Source organism: Gossypium arboreum, chromosome 6 (assembly GCF_025698485.1).
Source record: "Gossypium arboreum isolate Shixiya-1 chromosome 6, ASM2569848v2, whole genome shotgun sequence".
In the NCBI taxonomy this organism is placed as follows: domain Eukaryota; kingdom Viridiplantae; phylum Streptophyta; class Magnoliopsida; order Malvales; family Malvaceae; genus Gossypium; species Gossypium arboreum.
The window spans coordinates 135,008,227-135,022,237 of record NC_069075.1 but is presented as its reverse complement, the minus strand read 5'-3'; the positions used below and the strand labels follow the sequence as shown (position 1 = coordinate 135,022,237).

General features: G+C 33.0%; 1 protein-coding gene across 1 annotated transcript; it reads right to left on the bottom strand.

Annotated features, from left to right (window-relative positions):
- Positions 1–11,129: 11,129 nt before the first annotated feature.
- LOC108486220 (transmembrane 9 superfamily member 11) lies at positions 11,130–13,717 on the bottom strand. Its single transcript, XM_017790131.2, is given in 2 exon segments — positions 11,130–11,958; positions 11,961–13,717. Coding segments are annotated over 2 exon segments (1,962 nt in total). The 5' UTR covers positions 13,306–13,717; the 3' UTR covers positions 11,130–11,341.
- Positions 13,718–14,011: the final 294 nt, after the last annotated feature.

Genomic DNA, 14,011 nt, shown 5'->3' with positions numbered 1-14,011 from the left:
GTAGGAAGATGGAAAATTTGAAAGTAAAATTAATATCTTTTCCATCCCTCTTACTTGGTAGAGTTAAAAATAAAATGAAAGAAAATAAAATATTTGGAAAATGTATAATTTTGAACTAACATACCTCTATCTCTCATTTCTTCTACTCTTATCATTTTAAATTGAAAAACTTAGTTTTTATGTTTGAAGATGAAAATAATAATTTCTCTTATTTTCTTTATTCTCACTTTTCTTTATTACTAACTACACTTAAAATTTATTTTTTCTATTTTCCACTCCTCCTTTTATTCCTCTATTTTTCATCCAACTAAACACACTTAAAAGTTTTTTTACAAAAAAACTCTACCCAAGTAGTAGACATGATATAATATAGTTATTTATAATAAAAATTCCTTCATATTAATATGTGATCTTTTAATATTTTTTTCTTGGTGAGACTTGTTTTTTTTTCACAAGCTGTCATTTTGTGGTTTACTTATTTGAATATAAAATAAGTATGCTTAAAAATTATTTTTCATGATAATTTTTTTAAAGGGTACTACAACACTTATGAGTGACAAGTTATTTTATAGATAATGCGGTCATCATGTTTTATAAATTAATAAATTAGATGTGTTTAAATACTGAATGAAATATAATTTTAAAAAATTTTAAGCTCAAACTTAAGTTCAACTTATCCAAATGATCTATTTCACTATTTCAAAAATAATAATAAGTATTTTTTATATTTAAACGATAAAATTAAAAGTGTAAAATTTAAATCCAACCTAAATCGAATTGAACCAATTAAGTTGAGACTGCTCAACCCATGAATACATATTACAATTTCTCTCAATAAAAGTGCTCAGCAGCTCTCTACTTAAAAAAATTCATCAATATCACAAGGAGAATCTTCCAACAAGAGTAAGTGCGCTCATTTGCTTTCTCAGTTTAGCCATAAAGTCAAACAACTCTACTGCCACCTTGATTCACATGAATAAATTTAACATCCTAATTCCTACCACACATTTCCCAAATAGTCCTTACCAAAGCCATTACATTAATTTCGGGCTTTTCCTTGTAAATTGTAACATTCTACCACAATCTTACGAGCCCCCCTTCCTCAAAGCAGATCATCTAATATGCCCAATAATTCTGCACTGATCATTCAGCACGACTCCTGCATTCTTAGAAAAACTAGTGATCCAATTCCCTTTTGTCATTGTGAACCAATCCACCAACCAAAGTAGTACAATTGTTGGTATCCCTTGCGCCATCAATATTTAACTTTAACTATCCTAGTCCGAGTGGTATCCGCTCCACTACATCACTTTTATTTGAAAGCTTATTCATATACAATGTCGTAGCTTGCTTAATATATTTACCCTATGTTAAACACTATTTTAGCAGTGAATTCCTAATTACAACGATCATATTAAACACCAAGTCATTCCTCCCTCTTTGCAATTGCTAGCATACAATCCCAAGTGATACCCAATTTACAGTTTGAAGAATAAGATTAAAATTATTCGTCGAATTTACAAACAATTAATCCTTTAGACTAAGATTGAAGAAACGAACACGGGCTTATTGAAGAATCAATGCAAGCCAAACCTTTCTCGCTATACCAAAATCTCTTACTACGTGAATAGTATTTTTTACACAAACATTGGCATCTGACATACAATGAGTCATCAAACATTCCTCGACAGCTACACTCTCCATCAGCTATTAGTCGATTATGAGCATGCACTTAGAGAAAACTCTTTACCCATTGCAATGCATCTATCTTCCATATTAAAATTCAAAGCCAATTTCCTATATCACCTTCCATATCCTTAACTTTAATATTCGGGAAAATCAAATGGGGTGCTCGACAATGGTGTAAAAAAGGGCCAACATCTAAAATCCATGTCTTCCTAAAGGCAAACTTCCTCACCATCTCCAATTGACCAATACACATTCTCCTTTAAAGTGGCCCAAATTTTCGAAATTGATCTCCAAACAACAGAGAAATTAGGCTAGTAAATGTTATTCAAAATTCCATCACCAATCTTATCTTTATTGGTGAGAATTTGATAGCCAAGTCTCATCATAAAAAATGTATTAGGATCTTTCAGTTCCACAAGCTAAGTCTTTCATTGACAGTCTGTTAGAAACAATCACTCCAACTCAGTAAAGAAAATTTTCTTATATTATTGTTTGATTCTCATACAAAGCTACGAACTCATTCACTCTATTTCTTAGCACATTCCAGTGGAAATGATCATTGTTGGAAAAATAGGTTATGAAAAATAGTTTTTGTTGCACAAAAGAATTTTAAATTTTTCATAAAATTGAACTTGTTTGTGACATTTATAGTACATATATTTTTTATTTAGGGAGATTTTTCAAATCTTAAATCTAGTGTCTAAATCTTTTTTGACTTTTAACCGAATAATCTTCTTGAGACTTTCTAGTTGAAAAAGTTAACTTTCTCTAGAAAAATCCAAAACTAAAAAAATTCAATCTCGCAAATTTGAATTATACTACAAGTACTCACGATTTTTTTTTTTTTTTGAGTTCAAAGAAATAATCCAAATAAATTTTTACTAAAATTTGCAGAGTATCCTAGTATATTTTCCTTATAATTTGCGGCACCCCATAATCGTTCACAAGAATCCTACTAGAATAAAGAGAGGAAAAAATAATATTTAATAGAAAACGAGAGTTCTACTAAAACTCCAACAGGGATGGCAGTAAGCATAGGGAGACCCTTCATGTCCAATAATTTGGCTTTCTAGCTGTTTCATGTATTGGTACAATTATATGTACAGATTAATTTTAAATTAAAATAAGTTAATATAATTATTTAACCCAATAACTAATTTTTTATTCCCAAAATATTAATTCGTTGGTTAGTTAAAAATTAATTAATCTAATTAAATTATTTTTTAACTCAATTGTAATCTCATCAAAGTAATCACGACTTTATCGTATTTAGAGGTGATCATGGACCGGGCGGGCCGGGTTCGGCCGAGCCCAAATAAAATTTTAGCCCCGTCTACTAGGCCGGGCCCGCCCATTTAAAATGTGGGCCTAAAATTGTCCAAGCCCGCCCGAAATAAAATTACTAAGCCTGAACCCGGCCCGGCCCGGCCCATATTAAATTTTTTCTTATTTCATTAAATAAAAAAATTTAAAAATATAATAAATCAAATATATTTAAAAACATAAAAATAAATATTAAAACAAATAAAAATAATACTAAAACAATTCTTAAAACAATACACAAATTAACAATATAATAAAAATAGTTATATTAAAATTTAAAATAATTAAAAATAAAATAAAAAAATATTAATATATAATTGGGCCGGGCCGGCAGGCTTGACCAAAAATTCTTACCCGAGGCCCGACCCGTTTTTTAAACGGGCCTCGTTTTTTTGCCCAAGCCCATTTTTCGGGCCTATATTTTTACCCAAACCCTCCCATTTTTTCGGACGGGCCTTCGGGCCGGGCCGGGCCGCCCAGCCCATGATCAGCTCTAATCGTATTATAATCTATGAGTAAATAAATTGAATTATTTTTTTAATAAAACTGCAATACTATTTAATTTAACTTTTCACTTTGGACTCAATTATTTTATTACATTTAATTAAATTAATTTTTAAGTCATCTCTTGTTGCTTCGAGAAAATGCATTTACTATGGACAATAATTCATACAATTTATTTTTTATACATCATTTTCATTCATTTATCAAAATGGTTCTTATCGTGCAATTCATTCAGAGTTGTATTGAGCTAGTGGCTGGACCAATCAGACTTATATAATTAGAGCTTAAATAGTTTGTAATTAATCTCCAAGTTTTCATTTATTAATCACAAATTATTTATGTTGAAACCATTTTTTTTGTAAAGGGCGTCAACTTATTTAAAAAAAAATGGAGTCGCCACCAATCCTTTTTATTTAGGTATGATCGGATCACCTAGAAATTTGGTCATTTTAATAAAATATTTTTATTTATTAAAACAAATGATTTCGGTCTACGAAAATTGAGAAAACGAGTTCGGGAGTCGGTTACGTGCGAGGAAGGATTAGCACCCTCGTCACGCCCAAAATTGGTACCTAATCGATTAATTAATATCTTAATGTCTAAAGTTGAAAAGATTTTAAAATAAATTTTAAAATACGATCCCTTCTCATGAATACTAATTTTAAAACGCCTGAATTACATTGAAACGAGCATCAAAGACTTACTCGTCCCGAGATAGTAAGGTGTCACATCCAGTAAGTTAGGATGCGACGTTTAAATCTTCGGGAGCAATTTTGCCTTTTAATGTTTGTCGAAAGATTGTGTATTTTGAAATCTAAAAGGATATTTGGCTTTTTAGGTTTAACAAGAAAATCGAAACCCAGTAAGTTAGGGTATGATTTCTTGAATTCCCGAAACGCGAAATATTGCCTTACTTTGAATAAAAACGAATGCGACATTTAGGAATGTGCATTTATTTTTTGGAATAAATGGTCCATACTTGGATAAATACACTTGAACTTAATACACAATGCGATGTAAATGGAATAAAAAGGAATGATAATATCGAATATGGCATAATAATTTGCCCATGAAAATATGACAATAATGAATCACAATGACATGAAGATACGAATGAATGGATTATAAAACACATAATGGTGATAATCACACAACACATATTTTTTTACATTTCAACATTAATAATAAAATAAATAAATAAATAAAGTGAATGATATAAAACAATTTGAAATAAACAATAAGACAATTTTAAAATGAATAATATGTGGAAAAACAAATTTAAAATAGATACTATATATAAAAAAACATAAACGAGTTAAAGTCATTGATATATATGTAACAGTAAAATAGTATGTAGAGCAAACTCAAAACAAACAATTTATAAAACATTTTAAAATGACATGAAGAAATTTATCATAAATAATATATGAAAAATAAGTTTAAAATAAATTTCTTAGAATAAGCAGATAAATAATAAAAGGATTAAAATCAAACTGATTAAGGACTAAATTGAGACAAAAATGGAATTAGAGATAAAAATCATAACAAAATAAAAATATGGGGTCAAAAATAAAAGCGCGCAAGGTTTGGGGACTTAAACGGGCAAAAAACCCAGCCCCTGGACACGTGGCCATCACCCAGCGCCTCTATGCGTCGAGGACCGTAGTGAAACTCCAGCAAATTCACGTGGCCAATTTTAAAAATAAAAAAAATGAACAAAAGGATTAAATTAAAAGAATAAAAAAAGCGGAAGAACTGCGGGCGTAAATAGCCCATTTAGTGAAAACACGAGGATCCCCCCTGGAGCAGGTCAGGTCACGCGCGGGTCAGAGGCTCATACGGCGCCGTTTTAGTGCCAGGGCCTCGGGTGCAAAAATGGCACCGTTTTGCGCCCTTATTTAAACCAAAAAAAAAATTTTATTTCATTTTTGTCCTTCTGTTTTTTTAAAAAATGAGCCTCCCCTTTTCCTCTCTAGGGTTTCGGCCGAATCTTGGGGGAGCCGTCGTTGGTCCATTGCTCCTTCACCGTAGATGGTGGTCGAGCGGCCTAAAATAGGCTTTTCAGCCCCTGTTTAGAACACCCTCGAAGGCCACTCTCCAAACCTGAAAAGAACGAAGAAAAAGGGGCTCTCCCCTGCCTTTTAGACTCGGTTACGACGACGGAAAGGGAGTTCCAATGACACGACTCAAGGTTGAGGTAAGTCTGTTTCCCTTCTCTTTTAATTTTTTGTTTAAAATCTATTTAAAAACAAAAAATAGATAAATAAATAAAAAGGAAATCGAAAGAAAAAAAAAGATAAAACGAGATTCAAAATCAACCTTTTTTCTGTTTTCGCTTTTGATTGCTTAATCGTCTGTAATAAATTACATTTCTCATTTTTTGGGGCTTTATAGCCGAGAAATAATACATATATTAGTTATTTTATTTCGTTTCCTTTGCATGTTGCTCCGGTTCTACTTGCTTTCTCCCCTTTTTGCATGTTTGCAGGTCCATTGAAGGTCAACAGATAAGGAAGTTTCTACTTCCGTGCAAGGAGAGTCGACCCTCGGGCAGAGTATGCGCTGAAGCACGTGGGTGAAGGCTGCGGCGCGAGGGAGGCTCAGAAACCCTAGGGTTCCTGAGTTGGTTTAGTGTTTTGGGCCTATTGGGCTGATAGGAATTGGGTTAGGGATTTTGGGTTATGTTTGGGCAATTTGTAAATTGGGCCTGCTAGGTTTTTGATGTTGTGAATGGACTCTAATAATTTGGACTTTATCTTATATTTAATTGGTCTTTTCTCTTCTTTTTTTTGAGTTATTGGTTTAGCCCCAGGCAAAATAGGACCATTACAGTTTCTTCATTGAGTTAACCCATAATATACAAAAGCAACCTAGATTTATGTTTTTTTCCAATGACATTATCATCTGTGTGTTACCCTTATAGTGTATCATTAATCCCTTCGAGTTAAATTTCATTCATTCAATATGATTCTATTTTAGGTCATTGTCATCTTCCACAATGAAAAAGATTATTGCTAACTGTTAGGATCAACCCGATTAAGCAACAAGAAAAAAATAGCGGAATAAATTGAGAAATTGAACACACAAATTTAACGTGGAAAAACCCCTCTAAAGAGGATAAAAAACCATGGGCAAAGATAATTTTACTATAATGGCAAAAGAACGAAGAGTACAAAAGATGGAGATAAAAACTAAACCCCGAAAACCCAAAAACAAAGAACCTTCAAAACGTAAACACAAAATTCTCTAAATGTGTTATGAGTTCTAATATCTAATGGGTGTGTTTTCTAAGGTTGTAAAAGAGCCTATTTATAGGCTAAATTCATAGGTCAAATAATAATAAAATAATCTAAACTAATCAGTGTTTGATTGAAACAAGTTAAACAAAGTTTAACTGAAAAATTATTTCTCAAATTTGACTGAAAATATAAGTCATATTTAACAAATCTCCACCTTGACTCATATTTCCACAACGCCATCTTTGCCAAAGCCCGCTACGAGCCTATCTTAAACTATACAGGGAATTAATTGAGTCGAATCTGTACTTAGAAACTAGAAGACTTCTAGTCTTCGACTTGTATACTGCTAAATCAAAACTAACCCGGGTTTGATTTTCACGAACACAGTGCCCTAACTTTTCAAAATATGCATCCAAAAGAGAACCTCTCTTCAACGAAACGGTCATACATTTTTCCCTCCTATGACCAAGTTGCCTCCACTCCAAATGAGTTGACTTTGACTCTGTAATAGATGAGGGACGTTCGATTTCACTGGTCACTGTAGAACCTTCCAGAATATAAAGACTGTCAATTATTTTACCTTTTAACAAAACGAGAGCTCCACGAGATACTTTAATGCTGCTCGACTCAATGTTGATTCTACATTCTTTCAAGTCTAAAATACTTAAGGAGATGAGATTCTTTTGTAAATCAGGTACATACCTGACATCTAAAAGTGTCTTAATCGTCCCATTGTGTATCCTAATTTTAACAGTACCAATACCAATTACCTTACTAGATGAATCGTTTCTCATGTACATAACTCCACCTTCAACTGAACTGTATGTGGAGAACCATTCTCTATTGGGACACATGTGGAAAGAACATCCCGAACCTAGGATCCATTCGAACGTGAGCTTGAAGTTATTGCTCGTTGACACTAACAAGAAATCATCATCGCTTTCATTGGCCAAATTAGCACCAGCTACATCTTCCTCATTACTTTTAGCAGCTCTTTTATTTCGTAGTTTATAACAATCTGCTTTGACGTGACCTAACTTTTTACAATAGTGACACCTTTTGTCTTGTTTCTTTGATGCTATCAAAACAGAAGCTTGTCTACCTGCCTTGCTATCAAAATGAAGCTCATTGTCGAGTTTGTCTCTACTCAACAAATGACCCTTCACATCTTCAAACGAGAGTTTGTCTCTGCCATATATCAGGGTCTCCCTGAAAGACTTGTATGAAGGGGGTAAAAGCACAATAATAACATAGCTTGATCTTCATCATCAATATGAACCTCAACATTCTTTAAATCATTTAAAAGAGTAATGAATTAACTGATGTGATCTCTAAGAAGTTCACATTCGTTCATGCGAAACGTAAATAGACATTGTTTCAACACTAAACGGTTAGCTAGAGACTTAGTCGCATAAAAAGTTTCTAACCTTTTCCACAAGGCGGGTGAGGTTTTCTCCATCAATACCTCCTGCAATAGCATATTCGCGAGGCACAACTGGATTACAGACAAAGCCTTTTCATTAAGCTCTTCCCATTCTGTTTTATTTAGATTCTCAGGCTTTTTTTCGGTAACAACCTTTTTCAAGCAGGGTTGAACTAAAATTGCCATCATTCGAACTTGCCACAAATTAAAATTTGTCTCACCATCAAACTTCTCAATTTCAAACCTTATTGGTGCCACATCTGAATGAGCTGATCTATGAAAATTGAACTAGCTCTGATACCACTTGTTAGAATCGACCCGATTAAGCAACAAGAAAAAAATAGCAGAATAAATTGAGAAATTGAACACTCAAATTTAACGTGAAAAAACCCTCCAAAGAGGATAAAAAACCATGGGTAAAGATAATTTTACTATAATGGAAAAAGAACGAAGGGTACAAAAGATGGAGATAAAAACTAAACTCCGAAAACCTGAAAACAAAGAACCCTCAAAACGTAAACAGAAAATTCTCTAAATGTGTTATGAGTTGTAATATGTAATGGATGTATTTTCTAAGGTTATAAAAGAGCCTATTTATAGGCTAAATTCATAGGTCAAACAATAATAAAATAATCTAAACTAATCAGTGTTTGATTGAAACAAGTTAAACAAAGTTTAACTGAAAAATTATTTCTCAAATTTGACTGAAAATAGGAGTCATATTTAACACTAACAAATAGTAATGTTTATCATTTGTCCCAGACGAATAACCCATGACTATGTTCATTTTTCATAACTCATATAATGCCAGTAAAAGAATATCATTTACTCCTTAATTGAGCTATGAACTCTACTATTGTAAATGAAGTCATGCTATATATAAGTCATACACTCAATATACCAACTTTAAGCTTCGATACCAAAGGAACACAAACTTTCAATATATCAAAGTACGTGAGTTAGGTATACCTAGCCAATCACTTACTCAGAATTTAGATAAGTTATACAATGAACTTCATAAGTAATAAATTCATAAACGGATTGAGGATAAATTCTACTTAAGTCTAATCTGATGCATTTCAATCTAGGCAATTACACCTATGTCTTTATGTGTAGAAGTCAACTATCACGATACACAAGATAATGTCTCTTCACAATTGGACTTAGAAACAATATAATAACTCTCATGAATCAATTGTTCATCTTGATTCCATAAACTACAAACAATTTAGATGTTTTACTAATATAAGTTATCTTGTTGCATCATAATCTTAATATACGATGCAACCTAATATTAATTAAACTTTTAAGTAATTAATGAAGGAATATTTGATTTGCTTTTTATGAAAAAAAATTTATTGAAAACAATCTTACAAAAATATAATAAATTAATTATAAAATTTTAATTTTTTAGTCAATTCAAAATTACAAATAAAATAACCAAATTATTACATTAAAGGCATAAAATCCAATGATTGTATAAATCAATTAAGGATTGCCATAATCACTTTTGGTAAAAGTGATATGTCCCCAAGTTTGATGTCCCATCCATTTAATTTATTAGGCACTTCATCAATCAAAGAGTCGATATTGATGACCCTTTCATGGAATAGGGGAACACCTAAATGAATTTTTAAAAACCCAACATCTAAAAAGTCTCAACCTCATAACATCTTAGGCATTCATAGAGAATTAGATATCTATGCCCAAAAGTACACGCATGATTGTTCCAAAATATTCCTAGCACTCCTTGCTTGGATTAGATCAGCTTTACAAAATAAAACAAGATCACAAGTGAAAAGCAAAGGTCCTTCACGAGATAACTTGATTGATTTCCAAGATATATGGATCAGCTTGGCAGATAGCTCTTAAGGGTGAAATTCCTCCATCATGCTTCCATTTTACATTACTTGCATTGACGAGGTAATAACATATTATTGATTAGAGATGGTAATGGAACGAGACGTAGATGTTGTTACCACTTCATAATTAGCACGTTTTGTTTTACCATCCGTCTCGTTTTATTATGGATGTATTATCTTGAAAACTGTTACCATCTTCATGGATGTTGGATACATTCACCTTCTTTTTGCTACGTTTCAATCTAATTTTACTACTTATTTTTAATTTTTTAGAGTCAATTAAATATTTAAACATAATTCTTCAAATTAATATATTTAAGCATAAAATATATGAATTTTTCTATAATATATTATATACAATGATAAAATGATAATCTTATATAGTGAAATTGAGCGAACAGAACAAGTAATTATCATAAGCTGCTCTATACTTATTATCCAAAAACCGTGCCTCATTCTGCATCTACTTTTCAAAAAAAAAACACACTACATTTAAAGTGAATCAATTTAAAATACATTGTCTATTCATAATCAACTCACACCCTCGGTAGAATAGAATATCTTTGGGCACAACCTATTTTATATATTAATATATCATAAAAAGTTTGTTAAAAGTATATTTTGATTTTTTTTTAAACTTCTTATTTTAATTTTTATAAGTTTTTTTAACTTTTCTTGAAATGATTTGATATAAACATATACATGTCAATGTTTACGAGGTTTTTATGCCACGGAAAAGAATTATGGGATGTAATGTTTGAAGTGATTTTAAGTAAATCATTCTAACAAGATAAAAAAAAAAAGAATAAATGTACTAAGATGAGAATACAAGAATGATTTAAGTAGCAATTTGTCATTTAAACTTTTAATTTAATAATAATTAAAAAATACTGAAGATAAAAAATAAATAAATAAAATACTAATTAATCTTTATTTAAATTTACTTAATAAATAGATATAAAGATTTTGAATATTTTTTCAAATGAAAAAGTGATGAACTGATGTTCATTGCATTTCATCATGGCTGAAAACAACGCAGTATAATTACCGCAACAAAGTATACCAACACAACCCAAATCAGCCTCCAAGTGATCAGAATGCAAATCTCATAAAAGAATAAAGCAAAACTTGGGAAAATTTATTGTTATTACATCCACTAAACTAAAGCTCAAGATAACAAAGTACTTGTAAAGAGAAGACTGACTAATATAAGGGTTGAATTCTTTTCTCAAGATCCTCTTCATTGTCCACTTACCTCTTCAGTGTGCCATTTTTTGTGTGCATACCTGGAGAAACCATCTTCAATCCAGCTTTACCGAAGAGAATAAGTAATGCACAAACCAGAAAGAAGAAAGGAATCCAACTGTGCCGGTTGCGAACATGATTGTGAGAACCATGAAGAGAGAATACCCCAAGTACAAAGTAGCTGAGACAGGTCCACTCAAGCTCTTAAGATCAAATATGAGATAGTTTATGGAGTACAGGAAGATGTAGATGGCAACTGAACCGGATGCAAAGAATGATTTCCACCACCATTTCCAGTCCTCCACACACAGATGCATGTAAGTTAACACCAAAGATACTTCAGCGCAAACCACAACAAGTAAGACCAGAACAATGAACAGAAACCCAAAGACGTAGTAAACTCGTCCCATCCAAATGCTAGACATGATGAAGAAAAGCTCGATGAAAAGGGTACCAAATGGTAGAGTCCCAGCACCAAGAACTAACAACCACGATGGGTACTTTTGAGCTGGAATTTCCCGAGGGATTTGGTTGGTTCGAACAGGGTATTCAATATGAGGTGCCTTAGCCCCAAAGTATCCACCAACTAGGGTGAGTGGAACCGAGATACAGAACCAAAGTAAAAGTAGAATAACAAAGAGAGAAAATGGAATAGCTCCAGTGCTGTGACTTCCCACAACAGGAAATTCAAAATGGTTAGAATGAAAAAGGCAATACCGGGGAAGAAACAAGCAGCTTTCCAAGCAACGGAAACCCATCCTTTGTGATCACCGAAGCCAATTGTTCTCCAAAGACGAACTGCAACGTAGCCAGCTGCAATACCAAGAATCATGTAGGAAAATAGCATACCTGTAATGAGAGTTCCACGGGATGCTGGTGACATAAATCCAAGAGCCGCAAACAATATTGTCACAATTGCCATCCCAAGGATTTGAACTCCATCCCCAACCATAACACACAAAAGGGCAGGATTGGATGGGGCACGGAAAACATCCCCAACAACTAGCTTCCACCCAGAAAGCTCCTCGTTCACCAATGCTTGCGCCTCCTTATCGAGCTCCTCATACCGAGTCAGATCCCGCCTGACAGTCCTTAAGAAGATCACAAGGACTATACCGGCGAGGAAAGTGATCACCATAAGAGAATTCAAGATAGAGAACCAATGGACTTTAGCTCCCTCCATCTTCAAATAAGCATCCCAACGAGATGGCCACTTGATATCGCTCTCCTCGAAAGTAACCTCGTAGGTGAAGACAATTGGCTCACCTTCCTTGATGGGCATTGATACAGTAGTCGGTTCGCATTTAATCGGAGATGGGTATTTTTCATACATTTTCAAGTTCTTAACCAAGTCACCATTATGCATGACACTGCAAGGAATCACCTCAAACCCGACAACCATATAACCAGGAACATCAGATCCCTTATTGCCGACACTAGGGAAACCCTCAACAGCATCCCCAGTCCCCATAACACGTGCTACATTTGTTTCTTCATACTTATGAACAAGTACCTTAAATTTCAAATGATTAAACACATAATACACATCCTTAATCTTAACACCAATTGGATACCCGGTCCACCTCAACATAAAACCCTCTTTCCTAGTATACCTTATAGCAGGCAGATTATCGAGAATCAAGTTAACTTGATACATCTCATCAATCCTCTTCGTCAACAACTTAAAATCATCAGACGAGAGCTTATTGGTTTGACACAAGAAGATCTCAGTTTCATTAGTGTGCATCTTAAACCTATATGGTGAGTTCTCAATCCGATCTCCCATGAGAAGCTCACCAAGATTCTCAGCACTATCCTTAACACCCTCTACAGGCTTACAAAAGGGTAAACTGTAATAGCTAAAGGGCATTTCGGTATCAATGGAAGTCAAGGAATTCACTTTGACAGACAAATAATTCCCTACCACATGTTTCAGAGGGTAGCTACCAGGCAAATAAAACCCGAACCCAGATTGAAATATCAAGCAAATTGTTAATACCCAGATCCCAAAATTACCCATCACTCCAAATTTTGTCAGATCTGGGAAAACCCAGAACGAGAAATGTGTTTGTTAGCAAAGATATAGGTGAATTTCGATGTGGGTTTTGAGCAAACAATGGGAACAGCACAAAATCTAGCAGTGCATGTAACAATGGAAGGAGAAATAGAATTACCTGCTCCTGCTGAGAGAGCAAAAATGAAGAGCCTCTATGAAGAGACTTAAAGTCTGAACATAGAGAGATCTTCAAAATGTTCCTTCTCGGTTTCCAAGGAAAATGCACTTTTGAGAGGACGAGAGTAGAAATGGAAGGCACGATGGCGGGTCTTATATGATTGGGTTTCTTTTTTCTTTTTTTTTTTTTCCGTTTTTTGCTCTGAAAAACACTCTACTACCGACACCATGTTTTGAGTCTTCTTTTTCTCTCTTTTTTCCTCTTGAAGCTTTCGTGAATTACACGTTTTTGACTCTATTAATTTTTTTTTGGTGAATATACTAGACAGGTCCTTCTATTAAAAGGACTAGATCATATTAGTTCCTCTACTATTATATCGATGAATTTAATCTTTGTTCTAATAAAAGAATCAAATAAAACCACATTTCAACCGAGTTAGTATTTAATGTTTAAAAATATCATTTTTTATTTAACGGATTTATATTTTGAAAGCTTTTTATAATTTGTAAATTAAATATTTTGTTATCTTTTAAATAATAAATATTATTTTTT